The sequence below is a fragment of the Sapajus apella genome, unplaced genomic scaffold (genome assembly GCF_009761245.1).
Source record: "Sapajus apella isolate SASKATOON/1434 unplaced genomic scaffold, GSC_monkey_1.0 scaffold111, whole genome shotgun sequence".
NCBI lineage: Eukaryota > Metazoa > Chordata > Mammalia > Primates > Cebidae > Sapajus > Sapajus apella.
In genome coordinates this window covers 1,450,982-1,464,291 of record NW_022437051.1, presented here as the reverse complement: position 1 = coordinate 1,464,291, position 13,310 = coordinate 1,450,982, and the positions used below count along the sequence as shown (strand labels likewise).

Genomic DNA, 13,310 nt, shown 5'->3' with positions numbered 1-13,310 from the left:
AAAAAAAAAAAAAAAAAAGAGAGTGGAATTTTGGGGGGGTCTATGCATTCCCCACTCGGGCCCGTCTTGGCTGCTTTGGGGAATGTGATTTAGTGCATTGATGGAGAGCCTCACAAGTGAGATGTCTATTAACCCACATCCTCATCTGACCAGCCTGCATCAACAGGCTGTTGTTTAGTTCAGCCCTTTCCTTTGTGTCTTCGGCCAGCATGCCCTCCTGTGGCTTGGGGAAGAGGCCTCATTTTGGTATGACTGACAGGACAAATCTGTGTTCCTTTAGTGTCTGTTGGAAGATCTTCCCTAGGCCTACCAGAGGTGGGAACAGTGCTTGGAAGTTCTTTTCCTCCCTTGGGAGAGAAGCTACAGCTCTCTGCATAGAAGAACCAGCCTAACTACCTCAAAAACAAATTCCAGGGGGCACTGTGAATGCTGTCCTGGTAAAGAGAAGACATTGGGAAGCTGTGCAATTGAGTTAAACTGGAGCTGAAGATGCAGTCTAGGCCAGGCGTGGTGGCTCAAGCCTGTAACCCCAGCACTTTGAGAGGCCAAGGTGGGCAGATCACGAGGTCAAGAGATCGGGACCACCCTGGCTAAAGTGATAAAACCCTATGTCTACTAAAAATACAAAAACGACCGGGTGTGGTGGCACATGCCTGTAGTCCCAGCTACTCAGGAGGCTGAGGCAGGAGAATCACTTGAATCTGGGAGGCGGAGGTTGCAGTGAGCTGAGATTGTGCCACTGCACTCCAGCCTTGGTGACAGTGCGAGACTCCATCTCAAAAAAAAAAAAAAAAAAAAAAAAAGAAAGAAAGAAAAAGAAAATGCAGTCCAAGAATGACAGTTTTTGGGACTTTAAGAGCAGGGAAAGACTCAGCTGAAGAAAATAGAAAATTTCCTCCTTGTCTCTGTGGTTAATTTTTTAGCTCTAAATCTTGTGGGGGTTGGAGTCTGTGGGTGAGGCTGGGGGTGGAACAGCACTGACCTGGTTCACCCTACAGACCTGTGCCAGTGGGAAACTAGACTGACAGGAACGTAGTATAATCTATTTTTGGGTTGATTTGCATATGCAGATGAGATGCAACTATAGGCATGATTAAATTGTTTTGTTGGTGCAGCTGCTAAATATTTGCTTTCTGTCTAGTGCTGGAAAAGTCATTTACATCTTGATAACAACCAAAACATGCATTTCTCAAATCAGATAAATGATTCCTTAAACACACACACACATGCACGCACACACACACACAGCAAAACAAAACAGATGCCATCATTTCCTAACCCTCCTGAAAGTGAACTCTATCTCCCTGGAAGCTCTTTTCCCATCAGGTTTCTGGGCTAGAAGTTGAGAGCCCTGGAGCACCCATCGTCGAGAATAAGCCTTCCCAAGCCTCCTGCATGTTCCCTGGTATACCATTCTTGGCAGGTAAAAAAAGTGAAAAGCCAGTGATTGGTACACGTTATTGGCAGGGCACCATTCTCTATGATTTTGGCATTTTCCCATGTATTCCTTGCCATCATTGTAGTGGGTAGGGAACCGTGATTTTACAGTGAAGATGCTGAGTTAAGTGACTGCCCCACAATCACACAGTCAAGAAGCTGGAGTTTTAATTGAGGTGGGCCGACCGCAGAGCCTGTGCCCTTCACCTTGATATCAAGCTGCCTCCCATAATAATTCTAATGGAGACCATCACTTTTCTAACATTCCTTTTTCAGATATGGAATCCTTTATCCAAGGGGAGTCTTGGCCACAGCATAAAAGACAACACAGATATCAGCGGCGGTGTTCTCACTGAAGCCGGAGTCGGACCCTCCTTGAGCTTTTGTGACTCTGAGTCCTGGGTTCCTAGGGACCCGTGTCTCTTCTGAAGTGGCCCTTCCTGGGATTCAGCTGCTCTTCTCGTTGCTTGATCCTTCTATTCAGTGCAGTCAGTCCTCATAGTCACAGGTTTCTTATTTTCGAATTCATCTACTTGCTAAAATTTATTCATAATCCCCAAACCAATACTCAGTGGGCTTTCTCCACCATTTCGGACACGCGCAGAGCAGTGGGAAGTGTGTGTGGCCGACACACGTGCCCTCAGAAGCAGGGGCCGCCCTGCCTTTTGTTTCTGCTCTCACAGGGTCAATGAGTGCTGTCTCCCAAGCTCTTGTTAGTGCCATGTTTTTTGCACTTTTGTGCTTTTGGTTGGTGATTTTGCCATTTAAAGTGGTCCCCAATGGGTTTAGTGGCCAACACCTGTGGCCTCAGCACTTTAGGGAGCTGAGGCAGGAGGATTGCATGAGGCCAGGAGTTTGAGGCCAGACTGGGCAATGTAGCAAGACCCCCATCTCTACAAAAACTAAAAAATTAGCCAGGCTTGGTGATGCAACCCTGCAGTCCCAGCTACTTGGGAGGCTGAGGCAGGAGGATGGCTTGAGCTGAGTAGTTCAGGCTGTAGTGAGCTATGATCATGTCACTGCACTCCAGCTGGGGTGACAGAGCAAGACCCTGTCTCTAACGTTTTTTTTTTTAATAATAAAATAAAATGGCCCCAAGCAGGAGAGCTGGCTGGTTCTCATCAGTGCAGGAGGGTGGTGACAGGGCTTGCAGAGAAAGTTTCATTCATATGTGAGTGACAGTGTTGTGGGCCATGATTTCATGTGAATGCATTAATATATATTAAATCAGGTGTATTTGAACAGAAACACACAGAAAGTAAGGCAGTGTGCTAACTGGTCGGGGAAAGTGTCGTCACCTAACCATGTATTTCCCCAAGGAAACCATGGCATTCACCATTACAGTGTTGGTGGTAACTCTGTAAAACATAACTACTATGAATAACGAGAACTGACTGAACTCGTCCTTTTTTGAGAGCTTCTTATCTGACAGATAATGTGCTAGAACGTTATTTAAATGAACCCCACTTCTCAACCCCGTACGTTTAGTATCATTACCCCAGTTTATAGATGGCAAAACTGAGTCCTAAATAATTGGCCAAAGTCACTGCGCTAGAGAGAGGTGAGCCACCGCTGAGTGCCATGTGGCTCACTGTTCTGTTTCCTTTCCGCTAACGCTTTCTTTCTTTTTTCTAGATACAGTGCCCAAGGTGGAGTGCAGTGGCATGGTTATGGCTCACTATTGGCTAATTTAAACAGATTTTGTAGAGATGAGGCCTCTCTATGTTGTCCAGGCCAGTGTTGAACTTCCGGCCTCAAGTGATCCTCCGTCCTCAGCCTCTCAGAGTGCTGGGATTACGGATGTGAGCCACAGGCCCGGTGCTGTCCACTTGTGTTTACTGGACTATCCCAGTGTGGCGTCTTGTATATTTGAGCCCCTGACTCCCAGCTGGTTTCTTTGGCCATGGGTTGAACACAGTTCTCTCCACATCTCTCTACTCTACAGACACTTAGAGAAACCTTCCCATCAGCGTTGGGATGGTTACAGCCAGCCAGGAGCTGATGCCCAGACACCTCCACCTTCTCTTCTTCCCTTACCTCCAGCTAGCTTCAGGTAGCCATTGGAGTTAGGATTTCTTTTCTCTCCCTCTCTCTTTTTTTTTTTTTTTTTTTTGAGATGGAGTCTTGCTCTGTCACCCAGGTGGGAGTGCAGTGGCGTGATCTGGGCTCACTGCAACCTCCGCCTCTCGGGTTCCAGCAATTCTCCCGGCTCAGCTTCCCGAGTAGCTGGGACTATAGGTGCCCGCCACCATGCCTGGCTATTTTTTGCATTTTTAGTAGAGATGGGGTTTCACCATGTTGGCCAGTCTGGTCTCGAACTCTTGACCTCAGGTGATCCACCAGCCTTGGCCTCCCAAAGTGCTGGGATTTACAGGCATGAGCCACCGCACCTGGCCGGAGTTAGGATTTCCAAATAAAGCAAAATGTCACCTAGCAGGAGGGAGAAAGAAAAGCAGAAAGAGAAAAAAGACACGGAATGGGGACGGGGTAGACTTCCAGGAGGAAGAGCAAAAGTGGCCAGGACGGGAAGGGAGGGGGCGGTGAGGGGGCGGCGTGGGCTCCTGGGCAGATGCCCCGAAGGGTGGGACCAGAGGAGCCGGCCCTGAGATGTGCCTGTCACTGACACTGGGTCATTCTTTACATTTCAAAACCATTTTCACATCTCTCGTCATATTTTGCATGTCACAGTCACTGTGCGTGGGTGAAGAATACATTCTTTTTTTCTGCTTCACGGATGAGAAAATCGAAGCATGAAAAGCTCCGTGATTTGCTCATGGTCATGCAGCGCTAATTTATTCCACATTTGGGACAGCCTCTTTCTATCACACAGCAAGATTCAGTTATTGCTTTCCTGATATTTCATTTTTTAAAGCCCATACCATGAGCAGTCTATTAGGAGACAAAGAAATTCTCCTTTATTTCACACTTATACCCTATGACTATTTCAGTATTTTTACTTAACTACAATTTCTCGAATTTCATTGCTCATGTCGAAGCATTTGACTAAAATGCAGCAAAACGCCTGTTCCTTTCAAGGGGGTCAAATCGTTTTCAGTGGACAGGAGTGTGTCCTGTGAGTAAAGATGAAAGTAGCTTTGTTGCAGTCTTCTGGGAATCTTTCTAGGGACATTACTAAAGTCAAGAATAGATCAGAAATGAAGAAAAGATGGGGATGTAAAGAATAGCTTTCATGGAAAATTGAAATCGTTCCTTTTAAAGTGTACAATTTCCACCCTGATCATACATCCCAACCCTGCACGATGGGTTCTTCCCAGATATGAAGGTGGCTGCAGGGACAGGATTTTGATGCAACTGTGATTGATGTCAGCAGGTCCAGCCCGTGATATTTCATGACAAATTTAATAGACGTTTATTAAGTAGATTCAACGGGAACAGCTCCAGGCTAGACAGACCTGGGATACAAAGGGAAGATGTATTCCGTGAAGGTTGCAGAGGCTAGTGAGGCTTGAAATCCACAGACACAGGTTGTCGTGTGCCTGCTTCATGCCAGCTGCTCTTATTTTATGCCGTCATTTCCCAGAAGCCTCCCGCACATGCCAAGTGGAATGGCATGATTCTCCTTATTGTAAGATGAGGCTCTCTGGAAAGATCCAGTGACTTCCCCAGTGAACAGGGGCGGCCCCGGGCTTTGCACCCAGGCTTTTGCCTCCAGATGAAGAGCTGTCACTCACCGCACAGGAAGCAGCAGGAGAATAATCAAGCCATGGTCTCGAGTTGGGACACCCGGCTGAGATCCAGATTTCTGCCTACACCAGTGACAGAAGAATTCAGAATAAACGCGAGATCCTATGGGTTCGTGTGACAGTGGCATGGTGACTCATGCTTGATTGAGAAGACAAAACATAGACACTTTAAGGGCTTCTTGCACAAGTGAAGTGGTCGTGGAAATGATGCCTTTTTAACAGAGAAACTGACTTGGCTAGTTAGTGGAAGGGTTCTTTCTTGGGTTAAAAGTAGTTGCTGCTATTATATCCTGAAGCGTCTGACTGTCCTGGTGGGGACATATGAGCACTGCCACAGGCCTGGAATATCCCGGGGGGTAAGAATAGCCCATAATAAGAGATGACTGCTGTTTGCTCTGCTGGTCATTGCAGTTGTCAGGAATGTCCTGCCTCAGAGGCAAACGGCTTAGGGCCGTCTCAGCCTGGAGACAGAAAAACCCACCTCCTACTCCTGGCTCAAACCTTCGCTTTCCATCTGCAGCTCACACCTTGAAGTCTTTGGAGTTAAAGGACATTTATCCAGGCAAGGATTGTTCCACCTCCTTGGAGAACACAGTCCTCCATAGTCTCCGGCAGCCTCGAGCCTGTGACATTCTGGAAGCATGGAAGGCGTGGACGTGCTGGGGTTTCTCATCATCACGTTAAACTGCAACGTGACGGTGGTGGGTGAGTATGGGACCGTCTCCAAACTCCTGCGCTCTTTTTGTTTCCCTTGCCATGGTCAAACAGTCCTTCTTAAAGGGTCCAGGTATTTCCTCATTTTCAGTTTGCAGGCACCAAACTGAAAGTCCACCCACTTCCAAAAGAAACGGCTTGTGCCTTTCTGGAGGAAAGAGAGCTGAGGCTTCTAGTTTCTTCCAATGGTTCCGTGGTTCCTCTGTCACGTAAGGGAGCCCTGGGTGTGACATTGTGCTCTCAGAGGCCTCCTGTGCTGACACCCGGGAGCTAAGTCTGAGCACCGAAGCAGGTGGAGGGGGACTTCTGTGCAACCCTGGCGTGGCTATGTTACCAGGAAAAGGAGCAGAATAGCACGTGGTAATGAGAAAGTGATGCCTTTAGGCTTTATACTGGAAGCTTAATTTTTTTTTTTTCTTTCAGACAGAGTCCCGCTCTGTCGCCCAGGCTGGAGTGCAGTGGCACAATCTAGGCTCACTGCAACCTCCACCTCCTGGGTTCAAGCGATTCTCCTGCCTCAGCCTCCCGAGTAGCTGGGATTGTAGGTGCCTGCCACCATGACCGGCTAATTTTTGTATTTTAGTAGAGACGGGTGTTTCACCATCTTGGCCAGGCTGGTCTTGAACTCCTGACCTTGTGATCTGCCTGCCTCGGCCTCCCAAAGTGCTGGGATTACAGGCGTGAGCCACCGTGACCGGCCAGCTTAATTTTTAAGGAGCAGCCATTTCTCTTGTGCTCTTTTAATCAACTCCCAAGTTTAGTTGCTTTTTAAACAAAGAATAGATTTTTGTTTAATGCAGATGACTCACATTTTCAGAGAGGTATGGGGGTCAGAAAAGAATGAATAGAGGCCGGAGATGCGATTGATACTTTTCTTGCTCATTTATTTTGTGGATTTAGACAAAATCAACTTGGTGTTAAAAGTTCACCTAAGTGACTTAATCACATGATAGTATTCTTTGTTTGATTGTCTTTATTTATAACAGAGTTTTGTTTTTCCGACGTCAGGCGATGTTTCTCTATCTCATCACAAAACACAATATTCACAAGTTATTTTGGCTGAGTATTAAACATGTTTCAAAGTTGGCCCACAGTATGAAAATAGGGCTTGGTAGTTATTTTCATTTCCTGGCTTGGTATCATTCGTTCCTGAAAAACTGAAGAAAGACGAGCCTCATTCATTCTTAGTAACTGGAAAAGCGGAAAAGAAATTCTGAATTATTAAAAAATCTGAAAAATGGAACGTTCTTAAATTCAATTTCAAGAGCCATAGACTAACATTAATACAAGCGCTGTGATTAAATAGAGATTCCTGGACTGTTATCCTAAGTCAAGAGGATTTACTGAAATCAGCAGCTCGAATTGGCTACACACAGTTACAGGAATATGCCAACGTCTTTTAAGAGGCTTATTCTCCAAAGTAGATAATTTAAATCTTATTTAAATTATTAATTTGCCCAGCCAAACTTTCTCTCTGGACCTGTCAGTCCAGGAGACATTACCAAAAGTGTGAATCAGCAGTCAGATTAAAACATTCTCAATATAATGCTTTTTAAAAATCTGCCCATCTGGAAGCATGTTACAAACAAGAATGTTCTGTGCTCAATAAATATTTGTCAGATGAACTAACTCCCTGATACTCTTGCTGTGGGTAGAGACAAGCCGCCAGGTGTGGCGGCTCATGCCTGTAATCCCAGCTATTCAGGAGGCCAAGGCGGCAGGAGCACTTCAGGCCAGGAGTTCAAGACCAGCCTGGGCAACATAGCTCGACGCTGTGTGTAACAACAGTAACGCAAACGGCCTGAACACTCGCGACATGCTCACTGGCTTCTCAGTTCCGCAGTCTCGGCCCCAACAGAAAGTCCAGAACTGTTGCTCAAGGCGGTGTCCCGGGGGTGACGAGGCCGTGCGTGCTTCCTCTCTTCCAGGGAAGCTCTGGCTGGTCCTCACGCTGCTGCTGCGGATGCTGGTGATCGTCGTGGCGGGGCGCCCCGTCTACCAGGACGAGCAGGAGAGGTTTGTGTGCAACACGCTGCAGCCGGGGTGTGCCAACGTTTGCTACGACGTGTTCTCCCCGGTGTCCCCGCTGCGGTTCTGGCTGATCCAGGCCGTGTGCGTCCTCCTGCCCTCCGCCGTCTTCGGCGTCTACGTCCTGCACCGAGGAGCCGCGCTCGCCGCGCTGGGCCCCCGCCGCGGCCCCGAACCCCCGGCCCCCGCGCAGAGGCGCGGCCCCCGGCCCGGCAGGGAGCGCGGCGGGCTCCGCGTGCCCGACTGCTCGGCCGCCTACGTGGCGCACTTGCTCCTGCGGACGCTGCTGGAGGCCGCGTTCGGGGCCCTGCACTACCTGCTCTTCGGCTTCCGGGCCCCCGAGAGCTTCGCGTGCGCGCGGCCCCCGTGCTCCGGCGTGGTGGACTGCTACGTGTCGCGGCCCACGGAGAAGTCCCTGCTGATGCTGTTCCTCTGGGCGGTCAGCGCGCTGTCCTTCCTGCTGGGCCTCGCGGACCTGGGGTGCAGCCTGCGGCGGCGGATGCGCGGGAGGCCGGGACCCCGCGGGGAGACCCCGAGCGCCGCCCCCGGGAGGCAGAGCGGAGCCCGCGGCCACGCGGAGGAGGGTGGGCGGGAGGACGACTGGGGGCCCGCAGGGGCGGGGGCGGGCGGCCCCAGGGGTCCATCCAGGGGGCCGCGGCGCGCGGGGATTCCGGATGAAGGTGAGAGCGAGGTGACGTCCTCCGCCAGCGAAAAGCTGGGCCCGGAGCCCCGGGGCAGGCCCCACCGAGAGGCCGTCCAGGACCCCAGGGGCTCAGGATCGGAGGAGCAGCCCGCAGCAGCCCCCCGCCACCTGGCCGCGCACCCCTCCTGCGGCCGCCTGCAGCCCCCCGACCCGCCTGCGGGCTGCCGCGCTGCTCCCCACCTGAGGGCCAGGAAGTCTGAGTGGGTATGAAATAAACAGCACCCGGCCGTGCCCCGGGGCTTACGCCTGTAATCCCAACATTTTGGGAGGCCCAGGCAGGAGGATCGCCTGAGTCCACGAGTTCGAGACCAGCCCGGGCAACATAGTGAGACCCTCGTCTCTACAAAATAACTAAACATTAGCTAGGCACAGTGTCTCCCGCCTGTAGTCCCAGCTACTTGGGAGGCTGAGGTGGGAGGACCATTTGAGCCTGGGAAGTGGAGGCTGCAGTGAGCCAAGATCTTCCTACTGCATTGGAGCCTGGGCAATAGCATGAGACCCTGTCTCAAAAAAAAAAAAAAAAAAGCACCAAGCAGAGCTGAGAGAGCCCTGCTGTCCTTAACACGGAATGCCTGTGCCAATGAACACTCACTTTGGCACCTGTAAAATCTCATCACTCAGTGGAAGTCCTCAGGCAGAAGGGTGAGCTGGCCTGGGGACACATGGACCTCACAGGAGACTCTGATATATTCTCAGTACAGATTTAATTTAGATAACACTTTTTTATGTTAAAAAAAAAAAGCACATGACATTTAAATGCCCCAGCAAAACTAAAGTGATGAAGTGGAGTCAGCTTTCTGATGATGGTGAGCTGGCTGTGCCCGCTACACTCCCCGGTTCTAGTACCAAATTCTTTGCCGTGTGTTTCATGCAAGGCATGTTTGCTTCCATTAGTATAGTTTATTCATGTTTAATATTTTCTAGTGAATTATCATGGGGTTGTTTTGTTTTTCTGCTTTAGATGAAAGAAACATCTGTTATGCATGTCATAAATAGAGAGACATTAAACTTTTCCGAACTCCTGAATACAGTTGTATTAGTTGACTTTCATACTGCTATAGAGAAATACCGGAGACTGGATAATTTATAAAGAAATAAAGCTTTAATGGACTCACAGTTGCACGTGGCTAGGGAGGCCTCACAGTCATGGCAGAAGGTGAAGGAGGAGCAGAGGCATGCCTTCCATGGCAGCAGGCAAGAGAGTGTGTGCAGAGGAACTGCCCTTTATAAAACCGTCAGATCTGGTGACACTTACTCACCATCACAAGAGCAGCACGGGAAAGACCCGCCCCCGTGATTCAATTACCTCCTCTGAGTCCCTCCCACGATTATGGGAGCTACAATTCAAGATGAGATCTGGGTGGGGACACAGCCAAACCATAGCAAACATTAATGCTGATTGCATTATAATGTCACACTTCATGCATCACTGTGTTAGAGGGCAAATGACAAATACAGAAAATGTGGCTAATAAGCAGTTGGGCTCGGGGGCCTCATAGTATTCCGGTATGTGGGTGTAAGGGGCACGTATGTAGGGTGAGTTGTCCCTGTGTGCGTATGCTGGGTGGCTGTCCTCACCGTGCAGAGCGAGGATTTGTCACAAGTTTTTTAGTTGAGGCTTTGCATGTGCCCTTTGGAGAGTCACACAGTTCAGACTTCCCCGAGGATTTTCACATTTCAGTGGAGAAGAGAAAAACTGTGGGTATTGCGGCGTGCACGGTCTACGTTTATGATTTTTGTGTAGCCACAGATAACTCCCCCAGGTCTTGGGCTGGGCTTCCGATCCAGGCCCTTCTGCACCGCTCAGCATTGTTCTGGCTTTGATCTAGGTGACGCCCAAGTTCAGGTGTGACGTCCAAGTTTAGTGTTGGCCGAAAATGGGCAGGTGGGAGGATATAGTAGAGCGGAAGTTTGCTATGGGACAGGATGAACCTGCTCTCCCTCATCGAGAGGGGAAAGAGGCACCTGGGTGTAGTTAAGAAACTGATGACTGCCCCTCGTTTTTCAGATGGGGAAGGGCTGGGAAGAGGCACCACCCTTCACTCCAGCAAACAACAGAAAAGGTGAACCAGCTCCTCATCAAAACGATGGGCACTTTGACGGTTCTAAAGAAGACCTTGACGATGAAATGTCCTCAAGCACGGAGAACACCAGCCTGCCTGATGTATCTGCAGGATGTCAAGGCAATTGGTTCAAACACGTAACAAAAATCCCAAATTGGTTTTGGCATAAAGCTGTTTGAATGAATGTGTCTAGTTTAATATATTCTCTCTCTCTCCCTCTCTCCCCTTTCTCTCACTTTTGCTCCTTAAGCCACTGAAAGCTGTGAGCCTGCCGTGACCCCTGTCTTCAATATTTAGATCACTGGCTGGCACGTAGTGGCTGCTTAAGGAATGTGGTTTGTTTTTTTTTTTCATCTGATATTCCTGAAACAGTTAGGGGCAAATCTTGTCCCTTGCTGTGTAAATCTGGTGGACTTCCCAAGGCTGGGTATAGTCTTATAGAGATACAGGATTTCTTTCCTTCCTTCCTTCCTTCCTTGCTTCCTTCCTTCCTTCCTTCCTTCCTTCCTTCCTCCCTCCCTCCCTCCCTCCCTGCCTCCCTCCCTCCCTCCCTCCCTGCCTCCCTCCCTCTTTCTTCCTTCCTTCCTTCTTTCTCCTTCCTTCCTTTCTTCTCTCTCTCTCCCTCTTTCTTTTTTCTTTTTTTTTTTCTTTTTCTTTCTTTCTTTCTTTCTCTCTCTTCTTTCTTTCTTTCTTTCTTTTTCTTTCTTCCTTTCTTCCTTCCTTCCTTTCTTTTTCTTTCTTTCTTTTCTTTTTTCTTCTTATTTCCTTCCTGTTGTCTCTTTCTTTTCTTCTGATCTCCCTTCTTTCTATGTTTGAGGCAGGAACTTGCTCTGTCACCCAGGCCGGAGTGCAGTGGCATGACCATGATTTGCTCCCTCTGGGAGAGGGAGGGTAAGGGATGCAGCGGAAGAGATCCAGGTTCTGGCCTCATGCCCACCATTGCTCGCCAGGTTGCCAAATTGGCCTCTCTCCCTGGGTCTTTGCTTTCTCCTCTGCATGACAAGGGGCCCTGACCAGGGGATTCCTCAGTGCTCTGTGAGGGTTGGACGGTGCTAGTGAGAGTTGCAGCTGTCAGTCATCTTCGCATTTGAGGCCCGTCCTGCTACCTGCCTGCATGCGGGTTTTGATCAGATGAATGTGGCAAGAACAGTAGAGGCCTGTATGTCCTTAGGGGAGCTGCCATGGCGAGGATGTGGAGAAAAGGAAACCCTCGTGCTCCCTTGTGCACTCTTGGTGGGAACGTAAATTAGTACAACCACTGTGGAGAACAACACGGAGGATTGCTTGAGCCCAGGAGATCAAGACCTGCCAGGGCGACGCAGCCAGAACCCAGCTCCAAAACAAAACAAAGCAAAACAACTAAAGTGAAAACAGAGATAGAGGATCCAGCAATCCCACTGCGGGGTACGTACCCCAAAGACAAGAAGCCAGCCTATCAAAGACAGAGCTGCACACCCACGTTTGCTGTAACACTAGTCACGATAGCGAAGATTAGGGAGCCACCTCAGGGTCCATTGCTGGATGAATGGCTAAAGAAAATGTGGTTTAGATGCAGAAGGGAGTGTTATCCAGACATAAAAAGGATGAAATCTTGTTATCAGGAGAACCCTGGTCGGACCTGGAGGACATTATTTTATGCGAAATGAGCCAGGCACAGAAAGACAAGTGTCACAGATTCTCACTCCTACGTGGGAGCTGAAGAGCTGGGTCTCATGGAGGGGGAGGAGAGGAGAATGGGCGTCACCAGAGAAGGGGAAGGCGAGAGGGCCTGAAGGGAAAAAGAAAGAATACGAATGCACCTATTACCACCAAGCTGTACACGGAACAGTGATAAAGATGGCGGATTACGTATGTCTGTTTCACCTCAATGAAAATAAATTTTAAAAAAGAACAGCTGATATGGAAGAGAGACAGAGCCTGTGCAAACTGGGGGCAGATGGTCCAAGGCCGAGTCCTCAGCTTCAGACTCTACTGAGTGATGGCTGAGCTGAGTGGACAGAGCTGGGGGCCATGGGGACATCTGATGGGACCTTGCCCTGTGATGAGGAAGGTGGCAGAAGAGGCATCGCCTGTCTGAGAACGGGGCTGGCCCTGCTCGTGTGACAGTGGCTGTTGTGGAACGAGCCAATGCAGGCGTCCCTCTTTCTGTTCTCTGCTGTCACACTGGGCGCCGAAGATCTCTCCTGGTTTTGTAACTTAGGTTGTGAAGCCTTAAAGATTTTCTCCGGTCCATGGCCGGGTGTGGTGGCTCACACCTGTAATTTCATCACTTTGGGAGGCCAGGAGGTTGGATCACTTGAGGTCAGGGGTTCGAGACCAGCCTGGCCAACATGCTGAAACCCCATCTTTACTAAAAATACAAAAATTAGCTGGGTGTAGTGTTGGGTACCTATAATTCCAGCTACTCAGAAGCCTGAGGCAGGAGAATTGCTTGAACCTGAGAGGCAGAGGTTGCAGTGAGCTGAGATCATGCCATTGCACTCCACCCTGGGCCACAGAGTGTGACTCCATCTCAAAAAAAAAAAAGAAAAAAACCCCAAAAAACAAAAATGCTTTTCCAGTCCTTTAAAGGGCGAGGCGAACAAGTCTTAGACTATATTCGAAAGCTTAAAAAGAAGTAGAAAATCACGTGGCTTCCATCTTCCTTTCCAGACTTCAATC

At 49.3% G+C, this 13,310-nt stretch overlaps 1 protein-coding gene across 1 annotated transcript; it reads left to right on the top strand.

Annotated features, from left to right (window-relative positions):
• Positions 1-5,378: 5,378 nt before the first annotated feature.
• Positions 5,379-9,721, top strand: GJD4 (gap junction protein delta 4). The gene is made up of 2 exons (XM_032259659.1): positions 5,379-5,846; positions 7,784-9,721. The coding sequence occupies exons 1-2, from the start codon at positions 5,783-5,785 to the stop codon at positions 8,794-8,796; spliced, it is 1,077 nt and encodes a 358-aa protein (XP_032115550.1). The 5' UTR covers positions 5,379-5,782; the 3' UTR covers positions 8,797-9,721.
• The last annotated feature ends 3,589 nt before the right edge of the window (positions 9,722-13,310 follow it).

Bases quoted from the DNA above. Each gene is read 5' to 3' on its own strand.
- GJD4 (XM_032259659.1), top strand. From the start codon at position 5,783: ATGGAAGGCGTGGACGTGCTGGGGTTTCTCATCATCACGTTAAACTGC. The intron at 5,847-7,783 runs GTGAGTATGGGA...CCTCTCTTCCAG, and splicing joins CTGCAACGTGACGGTGGTGG to GGAAGCTCTGGCTGGTCCTC.